A 15,726-nucleotide genomic window follows, 5' to 3' on the forward strand; every position below is an offset into this window, starting at 1 on the left:
AAAAAGGATTCAATCCATTCAGAGGCAAAACGGGGGGAAATTCTATGATATGTAGAGCAGGTGCGCAAGGGCTCAGTGCTTCGCTAACGAGGGAGCTGAACTGCACGCACCGCTGGCCACAACATCTGTCGTTTACAGGGATGCAGAGTTTTGGTTTTTTTTTTTTTACCTCTGCTGCACAGTTTGCACAGTGAGGAGACAGCACATGATGAAGCGCTTAAGATGGATACAGATGGAAGGGACCGAGCAGGGCTCAAGCTGGGGGGGGGGGGGGCACAGAGTTCCCGGGCTCTGGCTTGGATAGCATATGATGCATGAGGAATCCGGCGGGAAAAGCAAAGTTATGGTCGTCTGCAGAGGCCCAAGGTGAGGCCCCGGCCTGACCCCGAATCCTCGTCCCAGGTGGAAACCCTAACGAGCTCATCAGGCCTAACGAAGCTTAACAAGCTTCTAATTGGCAGTGTAATGATGTCCCCGAAGGTCAGAGTGCAGGTTTGTGTGCCAGCAGCGGGACAGGCTGCAACTTCCTGCCAACAGATCATCACGTGAGCTGACTAATGTTCCTATGTGTAAACAAAGTCAGGGAAGGACAAGAGGAACTTCTTACATAAGCAATAAAGAGTTTGTTAGCATATAGTGGAGAAGTAGAGTCACATGGAGTTTGTGGACCGCTCCGGTGTTACTGTAGAGAACCTTTAACTTTTGAATCAGTTTTTTTATGATGAAAATAAAACTCAGCTGTGTAATACATTACGAGAAATCTGATTTTTCTTCTCTCCATTGCGATTATTTCTACATCTCTATGTACATTTAAGTATTTAAATATCAAAATGACCATATAGTGCTCTGTTAAAAGTTCTCCAAATGGGGGCGCCTGTGCAGTGGCGGTTCTAGACCTCTTTTACTGAGGGGGCCAAACTGGGGCCAGTTATTTTGTCAGAGGGGAACATTAGACCCGGGTCAAAGATGATCGCTTAAAAAAATATAATATATATTATGCCAAACAATAGCACACATCATTAAATACTATGATTTGTATTTGTTTCAGTAACAGTATTTAATGCTAGATTGTGAGTCCAGTTGTTGAGTCAAATTCCAGTGTGTTATTAGGGGGGCTCTTGGCCACAGGGGGGACCAAGATCAGTCTTACAGGGGTACTGGCCCCTGTTGGCCCCTGCCCAGAACTGCCCATGTGCCTGTGGCCTGGTGGTTGGTGTGCACGCCCCGTGTGTGGAGGCTATGGTCACTCAGGCGGGTGGCCCGGGTCTGACCTGCATGTCATTTGCCACTCTCTCTATCTCTATAGTAAAGGCGTAAAATACAAAAATACTGGTAATCTTTGCACTATTCTGTTTTGTTTCTGAGTGTTTTGAAAGGCCTCCATAAATAAATGTACTATTACTATTATTATATCAAGGGATTTTACTTCAACTTGTGGTCTGTAAGGAAACAGCGTCACTCTGATGAAGTTAAAGAAAGATGAATAATCAGACGAGGCTGCTTTGACTACTAAACTTTTGTGGTGAAATGCTGCCACCTACTGTTCACCATGCAGAGGTGCAGCTTGCTCCTACAAACCTACAAATCCAAACTTATAAAACCAACACAATTTAATTCCAAATAAACAATAAGACACAAATTCAAATCCGTGATCAAAATCACTTTTATCAGCAAAAGAAAAGATGTAAAGTATGTACAAGAATGTATTTGCGCTAACTGCAAAATGACTTATGGAAACACAGGAGGATTCAACAAGGACAAAATGTAACGCACGTAAAAAGAAATGTAGGATAAGGATGTACTTAGAAGATAAAGAATGAGCTGTAAAACAAGTAAAGAGAAGATCACTTTAGCCCAGACCAGCAGGAGTAAAATACAGGAAAAGCACTAAAATGAGATGGACATTAAGCAGAATTCATCCAGGCATAAAAGCTGAAGTCAAGATCATCTCACAAATGTAGTAAAACGAGACACTTTAACCACATTCATACATTTAACAGCTGGATGGATTTCAAAGAATGTGATTGGCTTAAAGGAAACTACAATCAGTAAAACAAAATATATACAAAACATGTCTTTCTTGAGAACCTCTGTGTGTGTTATATGTTTTAAAATCACACATATGAGTTAAAAAAAAAACACACCATGTCACGTCACACGGTCAAATAAAAGGGTTACAATTTCTTTAAAACAATGTACAAGTCAACAAGAGCTGGTCGGGTCACTCTGGCGTTTCACACAGGGTTGTGAGGCGATTCTGTCGAGAAGAGGGAGAAAAGAAAATATGTTGAAAATAAAAGGGGGCAGGTGGAAATACTTCACATCAATGCTTCCAGAATCGTTCATCAACACAGCTCAAGATGCAGGTCATGAACATACCTTCAGCAGGCGGATGCTCCTCAGAGCGGTCTCATCCAGCAGTGACAGATCCACTGAGTCCATCTGACTGGCCAAAAGCTGAATGCTCTGTTTCAACATATGAGACATTTGGTTGGTAAATGATCCTGCTCTGTTAGCCCAATACAAAACATTACTATCTCTTATGACATGCACATTTAAAGTGTGACCCTAATTTCTGTCCCCTGCCCACTTTTCTGCAGTCAAACATTGTCCTTTAGGATCGCAGTCTGAAGCCCAGCCGCCTGTCACTCACCTCTCCGTTGCCGATGGGAACGTTGATGACAATGTCCTCGTTTCCTGACGCGATGGGAGAGCCGTTGACTGAGATGCTGTAGACCCTCTCTTTGTGGCGGGGAACTCTCACAGCGGGGGTCTTAGGCAGCCTGAAGACATAAAAGCATTGTACCTTAAGGATTATATATATATATATATATATAACTCCTAACTGTGGTGAATGTCTCTCCGATTTAGAAAATAAAAAAAATAAAAATCCAAGGGAGTTAGTGCAATTGTTCCTCAAACATCGTAGCTTTTCATAGAGCTTGTTAGCATCGAGAATAAGTCAACAGTTCCCACTGAATGTGTCATTCTGCAGGAGTGTTGTAATGGAGCTCTACTGACATTACATCTTTGTACTTAGTGATTATGCCCATTATCACTAAGACAGAATTTGTATTCTTTCCTTCACCCTCTTTTTTTTTTTTTTTTTTTCAAATCAACCAATCACAGCTTTTTAAATAATATATCATACCTACCACGCCTCCTCACTAAGATAAAAGTTTCCGTCCCATCCTCGTTCAGAGTAAATCCATCCTAAGCTCGAACTCATTGCTGGAACTTTATCAAGGCGAGTCAGACGCTCTCTGAGTGTTTGTGAGAACGGCCTCAGACATTTCAGGGACATTTTCAGGAGCTTTGTTCATGTGTGAAAACTGCACAGTAGAAGTATTTAAACTGACATTACAGTGCAGCAGTAAACTGATATAGGATTTTAAAAGATGGTGATTTTTTTGGGGGGGGGGGGGAATCCATCAAACAAATATAGCTGCCGATGGTTCTGGGATGAAAATAGAAAGCTTTACTTCCTGGATTGTGCAGCAACGTTTGCACCAATATGACCATGCAAAGGCACTCCAGCTTTGTTTTTCTTAATTGCAGCTTAATTTAATCCAATAATACATATTTGAAATAGTATTATAAACTGTAAACAAACTCTAGTAGTTATAGTTCATGTGTGTATACTGTATATATAATGCGTTCAGTGCAGAGAGTGTTGTACATTGAAGAGTTGGAGCGCACTCTGTTCAACAAACTACGCTACAATAACTTCATCCAAGGAATTGCTTTCTGCATCATAAAAAAGATGTATTTGTTAAATCGGCACTAATCCCGTCTTCACACTTAACGGTCATGTTCTGTCACTACAACACCTGCTTACCTCGGGTCAAAGCGTGGGGTGACGAGGGGTGTAGGTCCCATCATCAAAGAGGAATCCAGCACACTCCTGGCAGGAGTGACCATCGGCTTCCTGTTAGATCTAATTCACACAGAGACATGTTAGTAAGTCACAATCGAGCTACTCTTCATCAACAGGTGGAATAAAGGAGAGAGAGAAAGTAAGAAAAAGTTCTGTTCTTACCGTCTGATGGAGCTGTTCTGCTTGCTGACAGACAGCGCTTTCGCTCTTTTTGAGGTAGTCGGAGGTTTCTTCGCTGGTCTTCCCTGTTTTAGGAACAAGAAGTTAAACAGGAATGATTCACCAAATAAAAGCGTCTACTCTGAATATCTAGGATCACTAGTGTGTGTTTTGTTTCTCGTGCACATGCTTGAACACAAATGATCCCTTACCCTCTTGGTGGTGCTCGGGGTGTTTTCATCCTCTGAACTGGACGCACCTTTCTTCTTTGTCTCTGTGGATCAGACAGGAAGTAAACGTGATCAAACACACTTCAAGATTTAACTACGTTTTCTTAACCTTAAATTTCTTTCTTGGTTTTTTAGTATTTGGACATGTGCAGCATCTCCTGAACCAATGTATTATTTTCAATAGACTTGAGTGGGTTAAGAATACTTGAAAAAACGACTTTGTACATACTTTGTTTGGCAGATTTCAGAAGAGCTGCGTGGTCCTTAGCTACAACACTCTCAACAATAGCAGCTTCCTCATCTCTCTGTTAATACAAACATCAGAAATAATTAGATTATAATGAATGTTGATGAACAGAAAAATGTTTGTCTAGAAAAGCCAAAACGTTCTGAAACATTTTGAAATCCTTGATGATGAATAATTTGAGAGCAACTCACCTTTGTATTATCAACTTCTGGTGACTTGGGTTTCTCAGGCTCTACAGAGAGACGTGTAAAAATGGATGTCAGGAATGTAGAAATATTCAGCTCAAAAGAAACAAAAAACCTAAAGTCAATTTTGTAATATTTGTCAAAACAATATTTCTGGATTATGAGAGGAGTTGTGTTAACTTACTGAAATGTTCTAGCCACGATGTTTGTCTGATGGCCTTCGGGAGCTTAATCAGCGCCATGTTGTAGCTGTTGTCCACATCTTTCAAAAGCTGGTTGATCTTCTCTTTCATTCGTATGACTCTGGTATTCACTGTAAAGACACAACACGTGTTGTCGATGATACAGTATTAAAGATTATTAGACTACAGATCGGTTTATAAAGCTGTTATAGACGCTTCCACTCTAACAGTTTACATGATGATGACATGATGGTGCATCGAAGCCTGCACGATATCAGTAAAGTGTAAAGTGTATTGCAATACATAAACAAAAATAAAGAGTTCATAAAAGTTATAACTAACAGTTTCTGTCTGCTGTTCTTCAAGTTTTTCAGAACTCAAAATTAAATCCCAAAATGTTTTCTTTTATATCCACTAACTTTGCACTAATTAACTCGACAGTAGTTGATAATTATCAAGATAATCTTTAGCGTGCATGTTAATGGTGGGAAAGCATCACAATTACACACAGGCATCTGAACAAAAAGTAACACGCTGTGCGGGAAAGCATTGCTTGACCACATTAAAAATTGTTTTTATTATTTATTGCGAGAAATTCAGACTTCTGTGATGTGTTTATTCATGTTTGTCACTCCACAAACTTGCTCCATCATCTTGGTCCGAGTTGCACAATCACTTCAAACTAGAGAATTTAGTTGGTTTGGAAGATTTTAAAACCAGGATGAAGGATCATTTGCCCACTTGTATGCACACGCTTCTCTGCTTAATGCTTCTGATTTATTGTTAGATGTAATATGTGTTGTGTCTGAAACGTGTATACTGCTGTCTTGGCCAGGACTCTCTTAAAATGTGATCTTGTATCTCAACAAGAATATTTTCCTGGTAAAATTAATTTAAAAAAAAAATCAAGTATTAAAACTGCAATATCGATAAAAGTAATCACACAGCCCTAGTGCAAACATTACAACAGATTTAAAGAATACCTGCAGGATTATTGAAGCACATGTTGCCTTGAACACATTACCACCTGAAATAAAATTAATCTCGGACTTAAAATCTTTTACAAAACAGGTGAAATGCTGAAAGCAAGCCAGAGCTGTACCCACTATTTTAAACTGGTTTATAGCATTTGTATTGTTGTACATGTATTTTAATGTGTCCTCATATCGTGTTCTGGGGTTTTATGTAACTGAATGTTGTACATTTTAATCTGTTTGTTTACACAAAGGCCCAACTGGGGACACGAGTTGGAAATCAGCAACAGCTATAAACTCTTTATGCAGCACATCAGTTTCATGCTTTGTATTGAAGTTATGTTAAATTACATTGTCCCTATTAAATAAATAAATTCAATTCAATTTATATGCAGAAAATATTACCAGGAAGTAAAGAAAACTGTAATACCGTTACTTAAAAATATATGACACATAATAAGACAGTTGACTAGAAAGGCCTTCTGTTATGTTTTACATCATGGTCACAATGCTTTAATAATCAACTTCAGGGGATTGTTATTCAGATAAAAACATAATGGTTGGACATATGACTGTATAACACTTAATAATTCAAAGTAAGTTGTATATATTTGTGTAACCCTTTAAATAACCGGCTGTAAATCACTCACCCATCATTGCACCCTGTCTGTCCCTGTCAGCTCGTAGGCTTCTTCACTGGTACACCTTCATTTATAAAGCTATTACTGGACTACTCCCTTCATACCTCTGCACCCACCTCACTTTTAAATCAAATCCATCATACAGTTTGCGCTCTCTGGACTTTCTGTCTACGTCAGTCCCCAGAACTCGTACTGAGTTTGGGAAGAGGGCCTTCATGTACTCTGCTCCCTCCGCATGGAACAGTCTTCAAAAAAACACTCAAATTGCAGGAACTCATCGCTATTAATGATTTTAAAAGTCGGCTCACAAGTTTTTTTAAAGGCTAATTTTGGAGTGTGTTAATGTTTCACTGCATAGTATTTTATCATCATCACATAATTGTTCTTTTAGTGTGTATTGTGGTGTTTTGTTTAACATGATCTCATCCTCCTTATTCTTCTTCTTCTTCACCTTCTGGACTGTATTTGTCTCTTTTTCTCATTTGTTTGTCTTATATTTATTTTTCTGCTGCTGCCATTTTGGCCAGGCCTTGCTCGAAAAAAGAGGTCATTTGATCTCAAGCAATTCTGCCTGGTAAAATAAAAAATAAAATAAATGAAAAGATGATAAAATGACAAATCACCTACACGGGCCTCCATGAGAGGAAAGTCAGAAACGTACTGCCTTTGATCCGTGGTCAATGTAATATCTTTCTAAACTAAATCTAAGAACGTATTGTCTCATAAAGGATTGAAGCCTGTGCTAAGTTTAATTTCACTAAAAGACAAAGATCCCTCTGCGCTCAGATACGTTCAGGAACATCGCCTTTAGCTGTAGACACCGGCAGGTTTAATGCCACTCCAGAGGAAGATCGAGTTTGTTTGTTGTGTGAGTTAGGAGAAACTGAAAACGAGATTCACTTTCTGTTTCACTGCCCGATGTACGCTGACATCAGGGATGTTCTTTTTAAAAGAATGTCTTCAAATTCTGTTGATTTCTTTTGGTTATAGACGATTATGAAAAACTTCTTGTTGAGTTGTGTTTTAAAAAAGGAACCTTTTGTTATAGCAGATTTTGTTTGTAAAGCCTGGGGGGAAAAAAGACAGAACACGTTGTTTAAGACTGAACTGTGACAACTTTATAATGTTATGATTTTTAAATGTGAACCACTGCAACTGAATTATTTGGTGTCTTATGAGCCCATGAGGGTTAGGACACTTTGTGTGCATGACACAAAATGAAGTGTTCTGTTTTGTTTTAATTTATGTTTTGTAAAAGAGGGGCAGATATTATAAGATTAATCTTCTTTCTGCTCCTTTTCATTCAAAATTTGAGATTTTATGTTTGTTTTTCTTAACTTTATTGTTTTGTTTTGTTTTTTAAATTAAATAAAATTGACAAATTAAAAATAATAATAATAAGAAGAAGAAGAAATTAATCAATCAATCAAAGGTAAATGTATTTTAAATAATCTCACCCTCGCTGTCGAAATCCTCCAGGAAAGCTTCCAGCTTGGCCGTCTTTGGGTTGTTCTTCCGCTGTCTGGTGGTTCTTTTCCTGGGAGCCATGGCTTCTTACAGAGGAGAGAAAAGTCAATTTACCAACGTTTGAGAAAACGAGACAGACCTAGTGTCAAGTAACATTATTCACCTTTAGTGTAGAAGGTGCAAAATAACTTAAAGGAGGAAACTGCCGCCATGCAAGAAGCTGTAAATCGATTTTCTGAGGCTAGCAGGCTAAGCTAACATCACTAGCTCCCTGTTTCGCAAAATGTCACGTTTCCCTCAATAACTCCATTAAAAGTCGATTTTATCACCTCGCAGAAACGTTTTTATTATTAAACTCAAATTAATAACTTGCACTGTGGTTATACTGGTTGTATAAACGAGTATTTACCTGATTATCTTTCTTTCCTCGGTCACTCAACTTTCCCGTCCGCAACAAGAGCCGTTTTTTCAAATCTCCGCGCGGGGCGGGGCCAATCCCGAAGACAGCCAATCACCGGTCGCGTTTCTGAGGCGTCACGGGAAATGACATGTCTGCCAATCGTAGCGGCAGGCGTCAGTGTTTACATCAAGATACCGGAAGTAAGTCAAAGCATCATGGTAGAAATGTGATGAATTTAGCGACTGAAGTTGCCGTGCTTCTTCTGGCTTTTGTGAAACATTTAAAAAAATAACACGCGGATTAATAACATTTAAATACAAGGATCTACTCACTGCTGGCACAACTGCTTGTAATTTTAAATAATTTCAGCGCCTGAAATGTCCAAACCTGCACTACTTTCTCTTCATGAAGCTCTGAGGAAAAGCTTCCACAGTCTTGAAAACAACCAGAGGTTATGGAGGAGCGTGTTGACCGAGTGCAGCCCTCTCATGGAGTCTCTCGGGAACTTGTCAGAGCAGTCGAGGGCTCTCTCCAACGTCCAGATCTCCAACACGCCGCTCAGAGACTTCCCTGACCTGCAGGAGAGGCTCACATTTAAACTTCTGCAAGCCACGGATACTGTCCTCCTCAAACTCAACGAGAAGATGTAAGTAACTGTGTAAATAGTGCAACAAAATTAAGATTGTAGATGAGATGTAATGCACACTCAAAACTACAAAAAACACAGCATTATATTATTATATTAGTCTATATGATATAACATTTAATTATATTACAGTATATTGTTCATATTGCACTATATTACATTATATTATATTATATTATGTTATACTATATTACATTATATTATATTATATTATGTTATACTACATTATATTATATTATATAAGTGCACTCTGCATTACTGTGGTACAACACTGCCTCTCTTTTCTGCTGTTTTACATTTACTGTTTTGCTATTTGTCATACCAAGTCACTTTAATCATCACTTGTCACTTTATCTTGTCATTCTCTGCACATACTGTCTCAACTCCCTGCATAGTTAACTTCATCATTCATTTTGTACTTTTATATACCCCCTGTTTTATTTTTATTTATCTTATCTATTCTGTTTAATGTGTATTTTGTATTTTGAGCTTTCTTGTCTGTGCTGCTGCAATGCCCGAATTCCCCCTCTGGGGATCAATAAAGTATTATGTTATCCTATTTGATCTAGCTGATGTGATTTGTTCATAATCACTCATTTTATCAGCAGCAGACATGCAGGGCTGCTCAACCTGAGGGGACCAGTAAAGGAAAATATTAACCCTGGACCCAGGTTATAAGTGACATTGTGATCAAAACGTGGCTTTTGTTATGCCAGTATTTGTTATTGATCCATGCCAATATCAAGGAATAACACTTTGTATTATTGTTTTTATTCATTTTTCTCACTTTAGATAGATAGAATATTTTATTATCATTGTATACAAGGACACAACGAAACTTCATTAGCAGCAATCTTAAACAGCAGCGTTTACAAAAACAACAACAAAAATATATTTGTGGTGATATGACAGAGAAATATGTAAAAAAGTGTCCAGAGCAATTGTTGTTCAGTGAATGAATGATAATAATAATAAATAAATAAACAGTTGTGATGACTGAGAGAATATATACAGTTATTATTTTGCAGTGACTGATTAATTAAACAAATATAAATATAGAGATAAAGTGTAAATAAGTGAAGTTATAGTGCAGTGACAGAGTATATACAGTTATTATTCTGCAGTGACTGAATGAGTGAATAAATAAATAGACAGTTAAAGTTAAAGTGCAGTGACTTGAGTAAATAAATAGACAGTTAAAGTTAAAGTGCAGTGACTTGAGTAAATAAATAGACAGTTATAAAGCAGTTACAAAGTTATTGCACAAGGCCCTTTAAGGCCCACACAGACAATATAACACTTCAGTTTTTATACTTTCAGTCAGAATATATAGATATTTGCTAACATGTGCAACCACTAGTCATGTCATGCTGATGTCATTTGCAGCTTATGAAACATGAATTAAATATTTGTCACCTCTTATCTCTATTCACTGCCATGCTATCAAAAAGCTCTCCACTGGCGTTATGATCATTTTGTTATATATCACAATCTATGTTTGGAAATTGTAATCCTTCTAATGTTCATCAGAAAACAAAATTAGTGTCTAATGGGAATTTCAATCCATCAGAAAACAGTGTAATAGAGTTCAACTACATCGGCATGTAAAAAACAACAGTGTCCATTTTTTTAAAATCATAATGTTAATGGACTTAGACAAGAGTGCAATCAAATTCTGTCAGCGGTGTGTAAATAGTGAGCTACTGATTGATTGATTGATTACATTTATTTCAGACATATCAAAATAAAATCAAACATTTCAAAAATACAAAACAAAATGAAAAGCACGAAAATACAATAAACAAAAAACAATGTTCAAATTATTTCACAAAAAAAGAAAAGGCAAATTAAATATATTCAATTGGTATGCCTGAAAAGGAGTAGGAAGAAGTATAAAACTTATTTAATCCTACCCCTTTTCCACAGCTCAATAATTCATATTTATTAAATTAAATTAACTTCCTGTGTTCCTTATAATCTCTCTATATATACAATCTATCTATATACAATTTGCTGTATTATACTAGGTACTGCCTAGTCCCATTCTCACATGTTCATTTATCTTGATGCCCTGAGTCCCAGTATCTGAGTTTGGACATGGTGGACCTACAATATCTAAACTATTTATCCATCCTTCTCTTGTCCCCTCAGGTCTTCTCTCCAGTCAGTCAGAGACTCCGTCAGTAACCAGGTCTCTGCAGTCCTCCAGCTTTACGAGCAGAACTCAGACAGTCTGGACCTGCTCACGGTTACTGAACGCTCTGCCACCGCCCCGTCGGTCTCTGACATGCTGGGGTGGCTGCAGGATGCCGAGCGTCACTATCGACAGCAGTATCCTCTCTGTTTGTATTTGGGGTGTTTGCATTGTGGTTTGGATCTTTTATTGTTGTTGTTGTCGTTGTTTTTGTTTCCTCAACTCCAGTTTTCAGATTTCTGAGGAGGAAGACTCTGCTGCAGACACTCAGAGCAGAAGATCTCTCCGTGTTAGAAGACGCTCCCAAAAGATGGAAATCCATGGAGTCGTCCAGTGCTGAAGACGGAATCACAGGTAAAAAGTCTGATGTGATGTTTTAATCCTGAGTGAATGTTTCTCAGATAATGACTATTTATGTGATACAAGGCAGACTCTTTGAACTTGGAGGAAATAATCTTTTTTTTTGTGGCAGAGAAATGCTTTGAGGGTTCCCCTTTCATCATATTTTGCACAGGCGGCTGGCCAATCTTCAGATACAGCCTTTTAGAATAATCATTTTAACCACAGCCTAATTTAATTCAAATTAAAATAATGACTTTTTTCTTGTAAATTTACGACTTTAATCTAAAATTTTTAGGGAAAAACAATTGTTTAATGTGGCCCTATTACTCCTCTGTAATAAATGGACCCAGCTCCCGCGCCAGAATTCATAAGATTTTAATAAATATCAGGAAACCACCAGACCGAACTTTGTCTGATGCCAATTCATAAAACAGATGTTTAAGTGTAAGCTTACTAAAGAACAGCGCTCCACCAGATCTACAATGGTCTGGTTTACTACGTAAATGTTGCTGAAGATCTGTAGGTGGACTCATGTTTTCTCTCTGTCTTCTTTCAGATACGCTCTGCAAAGTGTCCTTTTTTGTTGAGTCCCAATGAAGAGAGCGACGGTGATGTAAGTGGAACTCTGAGCAGCATCATTTAACCTCAAAGGAACGATGAAGAAACATGAACACAAACCTCAGAGGGACAGATTTCTGTATGGATGTTAGGAGGAGGACTAGAGTCCTACTGTGTCATAAACATTTTGAGGGGTCAAAGTGTTGCAGAAGAAGAAGTCAGAATCATTTTGGTGCTCAAAGATGACGCAGTGAAAATGAATGTGTTGGCACAAACCAAAATCTATGATAGAGGACAGCCTCCACACACAATGACAGACTGGATCAAAAAAAACAGTTATTGAGACAAACTTTAACAAACCTGTTTTATTTCACACGTTGAACGCAGACACTCAGTGAAGACTTTATGTGTCAAATCAGGAGGTAAAAATAACTGCTACAGAAATCACCGCAACCATGACAACACAAGCCATCATAACCGCCACTGTGTACTTTTTTGAAGTACATTTATGCATCAGGCTTTCTTCAGGCTCTGCTGTAAATCACAGTTAAATCATAGACTGTTATGAAGAAGTGGACAAAGCAACGCTTACCTAACCTATATGTGGACCAACTTCCTTTTGAAGCCCAGGAATAAGAATGGATGTGCATCAGTACATCTTAGTTTTAGTCAACAGGCTGCCAAGGTAGCAACTTGACAATCACAGGTAGTGAAGCCCTGAAGCATATCATGCTTTATTTACCTTTTTTATATTCTGTAAATGGTGGATTAAAGAAGACCTGAAACTAGAGATTGAAAGCTCTCGAGGAAAATTCACTTGGGTAAAATAATCGAGTAAGAAGTAGGTTCATTCTCTCATCTGGTTTCATTCAATCACTTTTTTTCTTTTTTTTTACCAGAGTCGCCCCCTGCTGGCCTTTACAAAGAATGCATGTTAAAGACACTTGGGCTTTTGGCTTCACTTTTGAAACCCTGAATCTGTGTCCACTTCTTTATACAATCTATGAATAAAAAGTCAAGTTTCAACAAACAAAATGTTTTTTAAATACTGCAGACAAGTTTAAAAAGACAAATAAATACAAAATGAGCAAAATATAAGTTAACGTAATTTCATAAATATATATATATATATTATATTTATTGGTTAAATTCACAGACTTGAGATGGGTTATTTTTTAAGAAAGAACCAGAGTTACAAAGTTGATCTGCTCCTCCTCCTCCTCCTCCTATACGTACTCCTTTAAGGGTAGACTGTTGGATGTGATGGGTTTAGGCGGATCCGGCGCTGAAGGAGGTGAATTAGCAAAGCTCCGGCCTATGTAGCCCCTGCGATACCGGCCCCCTCGCTCCATGAGGGGGCAGGTGCTGCTCAGCACAGCCCCGCTGATCATGAGGATAACAGCGGACGCCCAGCCCAGATAAATGGCCTGACCCAGCTCCCGTTTGTGCATGAGGGGCACGTTGGGGTTGTAGAAATCCTTGACCACAGTGTTGGCAGTCCAGGAAACGGGAATGAGCACGCACAGGCCGGTCAGGATGAAGAGAACGCCGCCGGAGAGCGCGATGCCGGCCTTGGCTCGGCGGTCGTCCCCGGCGCAGGTGGTGCACTTCATGCCGCAGCAGGACACGGTGCAGGAGAGCCAGCCCATGAAGATGGCGAGGCACATGAGGGCGCGGGCGGCCTGGATGTCCGGAGGCAGGGCCAGCATGGAGTCATACGTCTTGCACTGCATGTGACCCGTGGTCTGGTAGATGCAGTTCATCCAGATGCCCTCCCACTTGATCTCCGAGGTGAGGATGTTGCTGCCGATGAAGGCCGAGACCTTCCACTGAGGCAGAGCGGTGACGGCGATCGCCATGATCCAGCCGGTCACCGCGCAGGTGAAGCTGATCAGCTGCATGCCCGTGTTCACCATGATGTTTAGAGTGGTTCCTCTTTTTTTGAAATATTCTTTGTGGTTATCCACTTCAAGTCCACTTTTTTTGGTTCACTCTTGAAACCAAGAGGCGATGTTCACTTCTTTTACACAGTCAATAAAAAAAAAAAAGAGTCAAGTTTCAGCTCCACTCTCTTTCTTTTCCTTCCAGTCAACTTTCTTCTCCTCAGCAGCTGTTTCTTACTCTTTTCCTTTTCAACATCTGCTTCCTCGTGTCCTCCTCAATTCCCTCCTCGTTATCCGGCTCGCTTTTTCTTTGTACACTCACCAAAGGATTAGCCCTTCGCACACTTTCTCCTCCCTTTCATTCCTGAGTTCGACTCGATGCATTATTGAGCAGCCGATAGCTGTGCAGCCACCTGTGGCAGAGCCCCGCAGGAACCCCCCGATCGATCCGGCTTCACCGTCCGGGCCCCCTTTGTGGATGAAATGGATCTCAGCCAGGCTTCTGTTATTTTATTTTATTTGTGTGTGAAAGAGGATTCCTTTCCTTCAGCTCTGGTTCAAACTCCAGGAGTCCAGTTTTTTCTTTTTTTTCAGCTGCAGTGTCACCGTCCTGGTTTGGTGTAGCCTTACCTAAACGGATCAGACTAATAGAACCTGATACTTGGATTTCAGTGCCACTGGATGCTGCTGTGAGTGTATCCTCTCACAGCAGGGTTCAGATGCTTGATTACACAGAATAAAAAATCCTCTTGGTGGACGGAAATCTAACAGGTAGTCCTTGAGGAATCGTTGAATCAAACATCCTGTTCACATGAAGCCTCAGTGGATGATCCAGACGCTTTTTCAGCAGGTCTTTTGCAAAAATCCAACATCAGACTATCAGAATAAAACAAACTCTAAAACCAGTTTGTTTTTTGTTTTTTTAAAAAGCAGAGATTTACAGATGAAAACAGCCAGTAGGACTCGTCATCAGACGCTGCTGCTGCTGCCTGGTCAAGTGTCTCCTCTTTGACAATAAAGCGGCGCCGGGGTCCGAGCCTTGTTGAGGCCACTTCAGGCTTCACCCTTCCCCCCCCCCCCCCACCCACCACCCACAAAGAGCCTCTTCCTTTAGCGAGCAACAAGTCAGTCCAATCGGGTCGGTTTGTTTCCAATAAAGGTGTGTAAACAAATCAGGGCTGACTTCTGGGTGAAAAAAAAAAGCATCTTCAATCCAACAGCAAAAGCAAACTGAACCTCAGCGGGGGGAGAAAAAAAAAACAGGAATTCAAGAGGGAGGGCAAAAGAGGGTGAGACAACAAAAGGAGGGAGGGATGGACGAGGATGGAGCGCCGTCCGTAGGTGGATCAGTTAACACAAAGACAACATTTGGGGGGGGGGGGGGGGGGGGGGTGCTCTACAATGAGGACTACACACTTTGTGGTGCTTTTCATGCCACACAGACTCACGTGTGTGTTTTTAAAGGAGCTTTCACTGAAACACGCTTTCACTTTAACCCTTTTTTGTCCACGATGAAAAGGGAGAAAAAGCTCAGACAAAAAGGTTGCGTTTAAAGGATTTCTTTTTTCTGTTGTGAAATGCTGAAAAGCCAGGGGGTGAAATACACACGCCGCTGGTGTAAAAACAGAAATGTACAAACCCTGACTATTGCCACTTTGTGCATACTTTTAAATTTAAGCTTCATTTTTTGTGTAATTTCAATTAAATTCCACTTTTTTATTTTTTTATTTTCAAATCAGAA

The 15,726-nt window shown here is 39.6% G+C and overlaps 3 protein-coding genes across 3 annotated transcripts; 1 reads left to right on the forward strand and 2 right to left on the reverse strand.

Moving 5' to 3' along the window:
- Positions 1–1,645: 1,645 nt before the first annotated feature.
- On the reverse strand, positions 1,646–8,085 carry cdca8 (cell division cycle associated 8). The gene is made up of 10 exons (XM_061059425.1): positions 7,953–8,085; positions 4,883–5,011; positions 4,705–4,745; positions 4,496–4,571; positions 4,249–4,310; positions 4,040–4,122; positions 3,839–3,937; positions 2,654–2,783; positions 2,380–2,466; positions 1,646–2,257 (listed from the first exon to the last, which is right to left on the reverse strand). Exons 1-10 carry the CDS (start codon positions 8,041–8,043, stop codon positions 2,222–2,224), a joined length of 834 nt encoding a protein of 277 aa, XP_060915408.1. The 5' UTR covers positions 8,044–8,085; the 3' UTR covers positions 1,646–2,221.
- A 469-nt stretch (positions 8,086–8,554) lies between these two features.
- airim (AFG2 interacting ribosome maturation factor) lies at positions 8,555–12,652 on the forward strand. Its single transcript, XM_061059427.1, has 4 exons — positions 8,555–9,008; positions 11,160–11,339; positions 11,438–11,556; positions 12,101–12,652. Exons 1-4 carry the CDS (start codon positions 8,740–8,742, stop codon positions 12,139–12,141), a joined length of 609 nt encoding a protein of 202 aa, XP_060915410.1. The 5' UTR covers positions 8,555–8,739; the 3' UTR covers positions 12,142–12,652.
- Positions 12,653–13,328: 676 nt separating this feature from the next.
- On the reverse strand, positions 13,329–14,018 carry cldn35 (claudin 35). The gene has a single exon (XM_061059426.1). It carries the CDS (start codon positions 14,016–14,018, stop codon positions 13,329–13,331), a length of 690 nt encoding a protein of 229 aa, XP_060915409.1.
- Between the last annotated feature and the right edge of the window lie 1,708 nt (positions 14,019–15,726).

The sequence above is a fragment of the Labrus mixtus genome, chromosome 16, assembly GCF_963584025.1.
Source record: "Labrus mixtus chromosome 16, fLabMix1.1, whole genome shotgun sequence".
Taxonomy (NCBI): domain Eukaryota; kingdom Metazoa; phylum Chordata; class Actinopteri; order Labriformes; family Labridae; genus Labrus; species Labrus mixtus.

Excerpts from the sequence above, each read along its gene's own strand:
- airim (XM_061059427.1), top strand. The coding sequence starts at position 8,740 with ATGTCCAAACCTGCACTACTTTCTCTTCATGAAGCTCTGAGGAAAAGC. Across the intron at positions 11,340-11,437 it reads GAGCGTCACTATCGACAGCA|ATTTCTGAGGAGGAAGACTC; the intron begins GTATCCTCTCTG and ends TCCAGTTTTCAG. Across the intron at positions 11,557-12,100 it reads TGCTGAAGACGGAATCACAG|ATACGCTCTGCAAAGTGTCC; the intron begins GTAAAAAGTCTG and ends GTCTTCTTTCAG.
- cldn35 (XM_061059426.1), bottom strand. The coding sequence starts at position 14,018 with ATGGTGAACACGGGCATGCAGCTGATCAGCTTCACCTGCGCGGTGACC.
- cdca8 (XM_061059425.1), bottom strand. The coding sequence starts at position 8,043 with ATGGCTCCCAGGAAAAGAACCACCAGACAGCGGAAGAACAACCCAAAG. Across the intron at positions 4,572-4,704 it reads CAGAAGTTGATAATACAAAG|AGAGATGAGGAAGCTGCTAT; the intron begins GTGAGTTGCTCT and ends TTGTATTAACAG. Across the intron at positions 3,938-4,039 it reads CAGAACAGCTCCATCAGACG|ATCTAACAGGAAGCCGATGG; the intron begins GTAAGAACAGAA and ends TGTGTGAATTAG.